Source organism: Phaenicophaeus curvirostris, chromosome 1 (assembly GCF_032191515.1).
Source record: "Phaenicophaeus curvirostris isolate KB17595 chromosome 1, BPBGC_Pcur_1.0, whole genome shotgun sequence".
Classification (NCBI taxonomy): Eukaryota; Metazoa; Chordata; class Aves; order Cuculiformes; family Cuculidae; genus Phaenicophaeus; species Phaenicophaeus curvirostris.
Window position 1 is genome coordinate 146,342,922 of NC_091392.1, and position 12,986 is coordinate 146,355,907.

The following is a 12,986-nucleotide window of genomic DNA, read 5'->3' on the forward strand; positions in this document are numbered from 1 at the left end:
CAACATCAACATCACTAATGGAATTCTATACTGCAATCATTTTGGAAAGAAAATTCCTTACCACAAAAGAATCAACTTGACTAGTTTTAGATTGTTAGATTTTATATATATATATTTTTATATATATACACACACTCACATATATATATATACAGAATACTTACAAAAGACTGTACTTAAAAGATCTGGGAAAAGACAACAGAGGTGCCAGTAATATCCTTGGAGCCAGTTCCTCAGATGTCACTCCTGTAAAGCTGTGGTTTTTATATGTGTCTCTCTCACTAACTCCATAGATATTTTATGCTCAGTTATGTCAATTCTCAGAAAGCAATGAACTCTTTTTGAGGGTATCAGCCCACCATAAACTTTGACAACACACAGAAGACTGTCTGTAGCTGTGGGCCAAGTAAAACGATCGCCAATTATCGGACAAGTCACACCATCCTGTTAAAACAACAGATATACTGGCACAGCAATTCCAAGCATTTTTACATAGATACTGATCTTTGCCAGTGTGTACTAATATTAAATTCTTACGTAATTTCTCACATCAACTCAGACTTTTAAGTGATTATCACCCTTAAAAATTACTAGCAACAGTTCAGCTATTACAAACCAGTCTTTCCCAGGCTGTGTTGAAATAAACTAGAGTTTATTAAAGTATTTTTAGACTTTTCTAAATATCATCCCTATTTACAGCAACAGTTTTATTTCCTGAGCTTGACTTTAGACAATAATAATTGGTTGGATTTAGCTCAGCTGCACCAATACACAGGCATTTTATAACAAATGTTCAGGCATGTGTCTGTTTGCTAAAGCACAAGTCACAGGCTCTGAAATAGATCTCTACTTCTGTTCCAGAAGAATAATTCCAGACACTGCCAAAAACCAGGGAGAGTTTGATCTTGTAAGTAAAATTAACAATAACATTACACTGCAAAAGCTTCTTGTCATATAAATAAAAATAACATGATAATCTTGCAGTCAGGCAGCGCTGAAATGCAAGAGTCTAAATAGATCATAGAAAAAATATTTTACTTCAATTTTTTTCAACAACCAAATCTGAAGTGAAAATAAAGCTCAAGTTCTTTATTGCCCATAAACGCGAAACCTTATTTTAAGGAGCAAGAGGTGAAAGGAGCTAAAGACATCTTTACGAGTTATTTTCAGGTTATATACCAATAATGCCACCTACTGGCATGACAGAAGATCCAAATTTTCTGAGTAATTTTAAAATTAATTGAAGAGTTTTCATTTCAGTGTAATGTTAAATACAATTATCTTTCCCCTTGCACTCATATGAAGCAGAATTTCTTTCACCCTACTTTCTTCACAAGCAAGGGACAGGATTAGAACTGAATAGTGTTCTATTTAACACCCAAATATCAGCACTAGTTGGAATTCAGCAAGGATCAGAATATAGCAGTTTTCTTCAAAATGGAACCTCCTGGAACAGCAAAATTTCTAAGCCTCTAATAGTCATTGCCAAATAACTTTTAGAAGATACTGACCTCCTCTGGAGTCATTTAAGAACCTTCACTTCATTTTTAAATTGTGGGACCCAGAACTGCACACAGTACACAAGGTGAGGCCACACCAACACCGAATACAGAGGGATAATTGACTCTTTTGAGTGGCTGATTAAGCCGTGTTTGATGCACCCCAGGATGCGGTTTGCCCTCTTGGCTGCCATGGCACACTGCTGACTCTTACTGAGCCTGCTGCTGACCACTACTACTTCCAGTATTTTTTTTTATTACTCACAGAAAAGAGATAGAGCTATAAATCACTATTAGAGTGCTCTTATAGTTTTTCTTCATTTGAACTTTGAAATTTTTTTTAAGCATTACTTCAGATTACAGTTTGAGGATTTACTGGGACTATTTTAGGCACTATTTCTACACAACTCATTCCTGAATATAGATATATATAAGGAAAAAGAGAGTCTCATGTAACGATGTTCTCAGCAATCTGGGCTTTAGGGAAAAAAAGTGCAACTGGATATTTTGGAATGAGCAAGGGAAACTTCCAACTGCTTCCAAAGGGATTTAGCATTCCTCACAACACCACAATTTAAGCTGACAGTATAGAATAAGCAGCAGACAGAAAACCAAGTGGCTTTATTAGAGCTCATCAGAGAGGGGACATCTGGATATACAGCTACCTTTTGCTGTGCAAGTTAACTCCCCAGCAGTCACTTGCAAAGCTACATTTTAAAATAACCTGATATTGCTCAGGATTTCCTGAAACAAAAACCTCCCTTCTCACTCTCTGCACATCATGTTGCTGCTTCTCTCCCGAACAGGGTTATAGCAGAAAATCATCTTCCTGGTTACCAAGTGTACCAAACCTTTCATAGCCGTGCCAAACTAAACTACTCTAGACCAAATCTGGGGATTTCTGCCGCTTAAACCATATCAGACAACAAACTCTGCAGACCTTGCACTTAACAGGAAAGCTGCAATAAGATATCAATGTCATACCTCATGCCATTCCAGAAGTTAGTCTTTCAATAGTACCACCCTGGAGCCAAATATACTGAAAGCCCTTATTACTAGAGGTTCCTTATCCAGTGACTGGCAAACACTCACACAGTAAACAATTTTATCCCAAGCATAAGAATTTGCATCCAGAAGAAAAACTAATTAGATGGTACATTTTCTGAAATCTTTATAAAATCTGGGTCAATATGGCCTCAGATCAAACTGGCTGAAATAATTGGTGTATCACTCCATTGATACTTTCCCAAGATTTAACTTTATGAATTAGCTTTCTAGATTAAATTCTCGCTGCTGAAGGAATAGAAGTAGGCAGAAAGAAAATCCTCCTCTGGTGAGCAGAGCCGATGGTGACAAGCAGAAACTTGCACCTTGCTTGAGCAGCTCCATGGAACACCATTTTTTTTAGTGCTAAATGAGGTGTTGCACTCTGGTAATGGAAATACATAAGGATATCAGAAAACACAGGTAAATTTACACCCTCCCTGTTCAGGCTGTAAGAATTGTTGCATCACCTGGTTTGACCAAAAAAGTCAAACTTTACTTATCTTTCATAGTTGAGTCATATGTCCACCTGTATTCACCTTACAGACTTTTTGATTAAGTATTCAGAGCCTTCTCCAGGAAAATATTCTGCTCTCTTTCTCCCAAGCCATGTTTTTACAAGCACGTCCTTATGACCCAGCCGAGAAGTCATGTTTTTAGTCCTCTACCATGCCCCTAAAACCTCTGACAGCTTAATTCCTAATCCTGTCACATCTGGCTGGCAACACATGGAAACAGAAGCAAGCCCTAAGTTTCCTCTTAAGGTTGCATTCTTGTTTTGCTGAGTCTCTGTCAAAGTTGGACTTTTCCAAAAAGATGCTGGAATTCACCTTCTGATATTACTAAATCACTGGCTTTGAGCGCTGTGAGAGCATAGGGAGAATGAAAAGTAGCCAGGCTCCCTGCATTGTCCCTGAAGTCTGTCCTGCTGTTGTTGGGACAAGCAAATGGGGCTAAGCAAACCACTCATAAAAGACAGCAAGTAAATCTGAACCCTGTATCAATAAAACAATGTATTCTCAGACTCCCATTATGATTGACCTGCAATTTCCAGAAAAGACTCCTTCCTTTGAAGAAATACAAATCCAAAGAGGAAAAAAAAAAAAAACAAACAAAAAACCCCAAACGTTTTTAATGATAACCATCAGAGAAGAAACCAACAACTCTTTTCTAACTTCCTTCAACTCGTCCTAATACACCAGATACACTTCTTCTGCCCTGTGGAAAGCTTGCTCTGTGTTTCTATTGATTGCTGTCAACTTAATCCTCTTCACTGCAAGATTATGGAGAAATTTTACACACACTTCACAAGACAGTAGAGGACTGGACTTCTTGATATAATGGCACGTAATGCAGACAGCTGCTGTTAGAAAGCACGTAGTATTTTTGTGTACAATAGTTACATTTAAAGTTTCAACATCTAAAGACTACCCAAAAACCTAAAAATTATTAAAGTGTGGCAATGGAAAATGAGTACTCCTTTAGTAAACAAATTCTGATCCATATCTGAATACTTCAGTGCCAAAACATTTGCTATTTTAAGCTCTGCTTAAGACTACAGAACCTGCATATAAAACACACAAGTTAGAGGCAAGAAACAAAATGATCAAGCCAAGAGAAACATCTGTTTCTTCTTAATATTAAGAATTACTTGCTGCCCATTAACTTTACAAAACTCCACTAAAGAAAGGAGGTGCAGGAATTAACTGAGGATAGCTTACTTTGCTTGCATTACTCATGGTGGTATACACTGAGAATAGAACTGGATGCCCAAACTAGTAGAGCTGCAAGCCCAGAATTAACTATTTAATCACTTGAATTTATTCTAGAAATTCTACAAGTAATGAAATGGCCTCTATTTTGCCATTTATTTCTACTAATAATGGAAGATTCACATTTCCAATCCTTGCTGTCTAGACTGCACTGTCCGCTTTGACTAGTTCTTCACTGACTGTAACAGGGCTTAGACACAGATGCCCACATGGGTGGAAAATGTCCCTGTAAGTATTTGCCCTGATATGAACATCAGTTTCACTGTCCAGAGGGGTAGGGAAAATGGTACAGCTGTTAAGAATCTACCCACAGACCTTTTTCTTCACTGGTATGTGACTGTAAATATATACGTGGACCAGTTATGTGTCAGTTATTCAACCCTCAGTGTCTTCTCCATCAAGTAGATCATAGCAGATCAGTTGTACAGCCCCCTTTTGTAAAGCAATGTATATTTTAAGCAAGGGAATGTCAAAGAGAGCCTAGTGAGATTCCAATCAAATACTTGATGTACCTAGAAAAACTGCTAGTTAAATTGCTGCTGATAGAAATTAAAAGTTCTGCAGGGTGTGAAAATCAACGCTTAAGTGGTTTTCCTTAAATGGTCTATAAAAGGCTAGAACAATAATACTAATGGAGTTCATCTGGACTGGACTGCACGTTAGGGACTACATAACAGTAGTGGATTATGAGAGCATTAGACAAGTAGGTAACTCTGCTCTAATAAATTTCACCCTACTTAGTACAGCCTATCAAAGCACACTGTCTGTCACACACAAGAATAAACCAGACTACCATAATTTGGAAACAACAACAAAGGAAAACAGCCATTTCACAAAAATCCACTGAGATGCCTGTGAACCAAACATGATTTCGCATAGAAAAAAATTAATGACGCCTCTGTACACCCATGACTGATGTTTCACTTGGAGTTGCATACACTATTTTGACCACTCACATCTAAGCAAGTTAATGAAAGCAATCAAACAGGCTCAAAGGATGAGGATAAGGAAAACACAAAGCACAAAGAACTCATCTGAAGATGAATCCTGGAAACAGTGGCTAGTTGGCCTGCCAAACTAAAGACTGTTAAGACGCCCAATTGATATTTATAAAGAGTCAGGGAAACAGACTGGAGAAAATTACTAAGCTAAAAAATAACACTGCCACCAGCAAAATGCATAAACTGGGAAGAATATACTTAACTGAAAATCAGAGACTAGTTCTACAGTCTCATTATGGAAACAGCCTTTCCCTAAGAATACAGAGGACAAAAATTTAATCTTTGCCTATAGCACAATCAGTTTACAGAAGAGGCTGTATGACACAGCTGTCAAGAACTGCAGGTGACTGGAACTCAGTGGTGCTTCTGCTTTTTCCCCCTAACTATACTGATTGTAAAGTGCAGCTCATAACTCCTCAAATGTTTAGACACTTCCAGGTTTTGAGCTTACTTCAAGTTAATAGCCGGTGTTTTATTCAATTGCTTGATTACATTACCTTATCATTTATGCACGGACATTACCTGCAATTCCAAAACAGTTCTGTTCAAAATGTTTAGATAGGCTTGCACTAGTGTGGATGCACCATCTTAAACTGTCATAACCCACTTTGAACTTCTACACTCCTGCATTTTTCCCATTTACTTAAACATAGTGCCCTAAGAGATGTTTTGGAACATATTGGCCTCTACACTTAAAAACAAGCTACACTAATGAGAAGATCATATATGGGGTGGCAAACACCACTAAACTTCATATGCAGTTTAAAACCAATTATAAAGCACAGAAAATTTAGAGCTTGCTTGACGATTACGTAAGATATAATTTAAGAAAACCTTTCTATAAACTACACCAAGAAAGAAGTTTAAAGTCAGTAATGATTATAACAGCTAAAACCCAAGAAATGAAGAGTCTTATTACAAATTGTGTTCTTACCTTTTCCAGGACTTAGGTTTTGGTCTATAAACACCTTAAGCTCTCCATTGGCTTCAATTAGTCCAGCCTGTTAAAAAAAGTAGCTTTTATTAAATTTACACACACAGATAGCCATTTATTGATAAGGATAGAGACATTACACCAGAAGTCTCTGCTGCTACACACACTCTACCATAAATCTGCCATCATGTAATGGCAGTGTTTGTGGCACAGTGTTTTGCTGAATTTTAAAATCTTAATTGTATAAATACCATACTCTTAAAAAGAAGGCAGAACATCGTTTTACACTTACCTCACCATTCTGTGTCTTAACTAAGGTCTTGCAGTGTACATGCACTATTTTAGCAGCTGAACACCCTTCTAATGAGAACAACCAACACCTGCAACTATGCCTTTCTCTGTGTAGATACTGTTTACCTATCACAGATGTTAACAACTTTATAGCAAAAACAGCAGAGGTAGTAGAGAGTGCCTTAAGCCATTTCAATCACAGAAAAAGGTATTATGAAGAAACACCTTGAGCTTTTCAATTGTTATATTCTGATCTTTGAAAAAATAAAATTCTTAAGTGAAAGAGCTACAGGGTAACATATAAGTTTACAAATTAATCAAGTTCACAGCAGTAGTTATTTTAAAAAAAAATGTTAATTTTGGATAAAACCATACTTGATGCACTACTTCTGAATAAATAATGAACACAGGGCACACAGACCATTTCCATTTAGAAAGAACAGCAAGAAAATCAACACTTGTACTTAACCATAAATTAGCACGTGGTGTCACAGAGGCTAAAAGGACCCTAGCTGCATTTTGTGCATAGCTGGTATTTGTAGGCTACTGCAAAACTTGAAGAGGCAATGAAATGGTTTGCTGTCAGTCAGCAGGAAAGCTTTTTCTCTTACAAGACTACCTGTAAAGCCCTACTTATGATTCGCCAGATGTTCAGCAAACCAAGCAAGCCGCTAGAGGATGCTGTGGTGCTGTTATTATCCAGGTGCATGACAGCAACGGCTTCTTAAGAAAGACCAGGAACTTTGCAAAACGGAAAACTTCCTCTCCTCAATGAAAGGGGAAGGGTGGAAAGATGACAACAGAGCACCAGGGACAGGCCAGAAAACGTACAGGAGAGATTTTTCTAAGGGAAGCATAAATAGCAATAGCCCATAATGGCATGGAAGCAATGAGGAGCTGGTGGCACAAAGGAAATTCTGAGTGAGGGTAGAACAAAGAGCCTGTGGCAGTTCTGTCCTCCATTTGCCTAATTCCTCCCCCCAAAATAATGAGATAGCATTGTTTTAAGGAGCCTAGAACAACTTACCAGTACACAAGCACTTGTCAATAGTAGGGATTGAAAGGTCCACTTGAACAAATGACAGTTCTACTGCCTTATTTCCAGACACCATTTTATAATCCTAATTTCATCACACTTGATACGTAACTCAGAAGGGCAACAGACTATATCAGACACTTCCAAAGAAAGGAGGTCTACTCTTCAATGTGAAATCTGTATCACGTACAAGGCTGTTACTAGAGCTACTAAGATGCTACCAGAGCTACACTCTATGGGAAAATGACATTCCACAACACTGGAACTCAATGCACTATATGAAGACAAATTTTTAAATGCTACAATAGACTCCCATTCTACCTCAATTTCACAAGAGTGTTAACCCACACAGGAAGCGCAGTCTCATTGTCATAATTTCTTTAAATGCAGTACTTCATTTTCTATTCAACAACAGGAAGAGAAGACTTGGACTCAAGGATTCCTGCAAATTCTCTTTCCCACAAGAATCAAAAATACACTGATGAGACTGGAAAGACATTTAATATATTGAGTTTGTGATCACTAAGAAAATGGTTACTTTCATCTGTAATGTCTTCCATTCTAGAAGCACATGAACTTAATAATTTTGAATTAAATCCTAAATGGCAAGTTAGGCAATTCAGTAATCAATTATTTATTGGTCCCTTCCTATTTCTGCTTTAAACTAGAATCTCCGATATAATCATTTCTATTAAATCATTTCATCCTTAAGTATTCAAGTAACCATCAAATAGTCTCATAAGCTTCAAATTTTCTTCTACATTACTAAACTACACTGTGAAAAATATTACCCAAAACCACATTCAACTCCAAAATGCACAATCTAACCTAGCATTACAAAGGGTCAGATTACTGATACATGCCCTGGATCCATGCTTTTGTGTGCTTGAAATTATGCAACTCACTGACAAACTGGAGAACATTTGGGAAAAACATTGCATTTAATCAATAAGAGAATACAATTTGGGAAAAATCAGAAAAGAGCAATCACTGAAGAATAAGAAGAATCCCCCTAGTAACCATGACGCTGATGAACAGTACAGCAGTTACAGTTCCACCACCTATTCACACCAGTGTCTTACTGAACGTGCAGCTCTAGGTAAATATTCAACTCATTTGTAAGAGTAGGACTAGGAAAGGCTCCAAGAGAACTATCTGGAAAGAATACTACCAAATCCCACAGCAAATAGCACCCCCAGCTGCTAATACTTATAATGAAAACCGATTTCTAGTGAAAATTCTGCTACTCCAGCCTCAGTATGCACTTTAGACTTCTGGATGTGCTATTTAATTCTAAGGTTACAAAAATTTATCACTAGTTTTGAGTCTCCTCAGTCACAGACACAGGCTTCCCAAACTTCCATCCTATACAAAACTCTAGTGTCTTTGTTCTTAAATGGAAACACTAGGCAAAATTTCTGTAATTCAGTTTATAATTCAAAGAAACTCCCACTATTTTTCATGCTAGGTTATTCTGCAGGAGAGCAGAATTACTGCACCACAACCCACCTGGCATAGCGCGGTCCCCAAAAGAAAGAAAACAGGAGAAAATGTCACCATAGGTCCCATTAGGTGTACCATTGTTGCAGATTCACAACAACAAAAAACCCACTCCAGCAAGAAGCGTCCCAGTTTCACCAGTGGAAAAGTAACCTTCTGACAAGGAGGGTTTAGACATCAAGGAAATTCTGTTGTCTCATGGGAAAATAAATAGGCCTTATAAAGCTACTTGTAATAAGGTATTCTGATTTTTTTCCCCCATCTGATAATGTATTTTTTTCTGTATTCCATCATTCCTCTTTATCTTCTCATGATTCTCAATTTCAAGATGCATTACTTCCTTTGATGATAACCCCAAAGCTGCTTGAAATAATATCATGCTCTTAACATCCTATTTTGAAAGCTTAAGTTTGTGCCATTTCACAATTCAGTATTGCTTTTTTCTTCGAAGAGACACGTTGGCTATGCATGCTTCTCTATGGCTACTTAAAGAAACTCCTAATAACCTAAATGAGCCACAGATACAACCTTCATCTTTCTCATATTACAAAATAATCAACAATAATTTTTAAAAATAGCTTTTGCCACTCAACATAGCATCTGAACAGCAATAACTTATGATCTCCTTTCCACATATCAGAGGAAGAAGGTTAAAACAACTAGAGAAATTAGTAAGTCTGGTGATTTTAACTGTGGAAGCTACATTGGACTAGAGACCTGAGCCATCACCTAGGCTTTGTCCCATCACATCACTCAGAAATCCTAAGGAACAGAAATCAACTGATGGGCTAGACACACCAAAAATTCAACTGAAGCTAGCTTTGACCTGCTATGAGATCAGCAGCAGTCATAAGGACTGATTACAACCAAAAGCTGAAAAGCACTACAAGTGCAGAAAGTCTTCAAGTCAGTAAAATGTGAAATATCTTTGTAGGGACTAAACTTAACCTGAAATAAAATTTGCTAAAAATGCAGCAGAGAATTAAACTTTTTTTTTAAAAAAAAAATCCCCTAGTGCAGGATATCACAGAATAATTTCGTATCTTGCTAAAAAGCTAATACTTGTGGTCTCTGAAGTTATACACTAGAAACTCACTCTTACAACAAAAGTATTTTCTGCCACAGCTTTCCAGACTTGCAACTCAATTTCTTAATAAAAATTGGCATAAAATTGTTCACTAAATTTTTAAACTAAATAGGAAAGATTCAAGCTGGATTTGGACTGAAGGACAAGGAACCTATAAAATGCATGACCAAGGAGGTTGATTAAAATTAGACTTAATATGTACATATGATCTGCCTATCAGGTTTAACCAGAAAGGAAGGTCACCCCTACTACTCTGAGATAAGTGAATATGAGGAACAGAAGGGAACAGAAATACCTCTTCTACCTCGCTTCGAGGTAAGGAGCCCGTTTTAAATATACTGAAAAAGAGCTGAAAGAGCAAAAAAGGTAGAGATGAATGGGAAGAAAGGTATTTGCCAAAATGTATTTCTCAGAATAGAAATTTTCAGTTGCTAACAGCAGATTAAGACCACTAGGATAGAGGCACTGGACTGGGTCTGACAACAAAAGACATGTTTGTGCCAAATATACAACGGTTGAAGGATGGGAGTCAGAATGGGACAGTCAGAAAATGAGACTATTTTGGGACTGGCTGGGAAAGTGAGCCAGAAAATCAGATGGAAGTGGCAGATCTAGAGTTGAGGTAGAGAAACTGAGCGTCACTGAAAAGCACAGGCAACAGAACTGATGAGAACCTATAGGAGAGCTTTAATAGAACAATAGATCCTGTGAGGAGAAAGGAACTGTAAAGAGGAACACCATCTACTCTAGAGTACAACTGAAAGGGTAAATAAACTGGAACTTAGATTGAGAAGTTAAAAAAAATCAGGAAAGAATTAGTAAAGACAGAGACAGAAAATGGAGAAATTGGGAAGGACAAGTATTCCCGTTAAGTGCACACTTTTTCCCAGAGCTTACCAAAGGCGTCAGGAGGATGCCCCTGCTGTCTACAGGCATTTGCAAAGCCTGCTAGCAAATAACCATGCATCTTGTGCCAACTGTACCCGACTTGATCCATACAAAATGACAATCCCTAGTTATTACTACTTAAGAGTTGACAATAAATGTAAAAGCCCTATGCCATGTGATTTTACTATGCGCTCCTTCACAGACAATGCAGGTTTTTTTGTTGTTTTCCTTATTCAGTACTGGGAAGTAACAATCATAATATGACATTAGCACAGCCTCAAAGTGGAGAAAAGCTTATAATCAGAAATAACACTGCTTAAAACACCCTAATAATTCTTTCACTCCTATCCATACACAAACACCATTTGTAATAAGATGATAATACATTCCTTTTCCCATTAGATTCCCATCTTATTCAGTGACCAGAGCAAACATGTTCTGGGAATAAATGCTCATATAACTGTAGGAGATTATTTATGGGACATCCAATTCATTTTTTGCAGAAATTAAAAAGCAATTAAGATATGAGGTAGAGGATTCCAAGAAAGTTCGTAAATTTAAAACACTGGAATTTCGCTCTGCAAATGAAGTCAGTGAGAAGTATTCCTTAGTGTATAAAATAAGATAAGATAACTTCTAAAATCAGGCTAAAGAAGTCTGACCCTGCCAAATTCTCTGACATGCTATTTTACTGTGTCTTAGTAGTCTTCTTCTCAAACAGAGACCATACCACATCCTCAGTTCATGGTAGCATCTTCAAGATGAGTGTGTTTGTCAACTACTCAGCAAGGAGCTATACCATAAAGAGGAGATTTCCAAAGAGTAAATTTGAATTATTATATTAGCATCTTAACTAGCAAGACAACAGTCAAAGCACTAGATATTGAAGATCTGGATCACAGAGAATCGTGAAGGTAAAAACTAATACAGGCTAGTAACTCAGTTAAGCACTGTCGATCTTTGGCCTGAATACAGGCTCCACTGATTCTGCATGCACATTGGACACTAAATGTACACAGAACGACATCTAAGGTCTCCTTATCGAGGAATATGTCAAGACCATTAGCATTTTTGTCTGTTCCTTCTGAACAGGGCAAGACGTGCAGAATTCACAAAAATTAATTAATTAATTTTGAAGATGAGTCAAAGTACTTCAGTCTAAGCAGCCACACAGATGAAAAATACCACAGGAGTTAAAACCATAATACCGAGTTGTTTCTTACAATAACTCAATTGTCCAAAAGATACAGTCCTTGCAAAATTTAAAGCTGTCACCCTCAAAACTAACCATGAAGCTGCAAGAATGAAGCAAAATAGAACAAAATATTACCAGGGTAAATATGACCAAAGCACCTGTTTGCGACTTCTACCACATGAACTAATCAGAAAATAAAATCATCATTTGTGCCCTCCTGGACTAACATTCATCTCCAGAGAGGTACCAGCAGCAGCCACTTCTACAACTAGCTTCTAGATTTGACCTAAATAGACTTGTTTTTCCAGCCAAATCAAATCTTTACAGCACTTTGTCCAACAGCATCTGAACCACAGCTGAAATCAACAATTAATATTAACCAGGACCCATTCTGAAACCATTTGCCTCACTAACTTCCTTATCAGTGTATTATAAGGCTACAGCAGCCCTCAACATAATTTTCAAGCAAGTCTGTACTACCATTAATGCAATACTAGGATGCTTAACAAAGGTACCATAATACAAGGTGAATAAAGTAGCCAGCAGCATTTTTGTGGATATGGACCACTGTGAACCTCTAAAAACAAGTTGTTGACTGTCTGAGAACCACTACAACATAGAGAAAGTTTAGCAAAGATTGGCCAATTTTTCCTCACAGTCCTAATTAGCCACAATAAATCTCCATTAGGTGATACCCAGGCAAGCAAATACAAATGCTAAAATAAGTGATCCCTAGTGT

At 37.3% G+C, this 12,986-nt stretch overlaps 2 protein-coding genes across 4 annotated transcripts in view; both read right to left on the minus strand.

The window, feature by feature from the left end:
* TMCO3 (transmembrane and coiled-coil domains 3) overlaps positions 1 to 12,986 on the minus strand; it is a 225,146-nt gene that overhangs the window by 161,268 nt on the left and 50,892 nt on the right. The window lies entirely within an intron of this gene.
* Positions 1 to 12,986, minus strand: part of TFDP1 (transcription factor Dp-1) — a 43,162-nt gene that overhangs the window by 21,418 nt on the left and 8,758 nt on the right. For all 3 annotated transcript variants that reach the window (XM_069877676.1, XM_069877684.1, XM_069877667.1), the window contains exon 3: positions 6,251 to 6,317. In XM_069877676.1, coding sequence (XP_069733777.1) covers positions 6,251 to 6,317 — 67 coding nt within the window. The remainder of the gene's footprint in view (positions 1 to 6,250; positions 6,318 to 12,986) is intronic.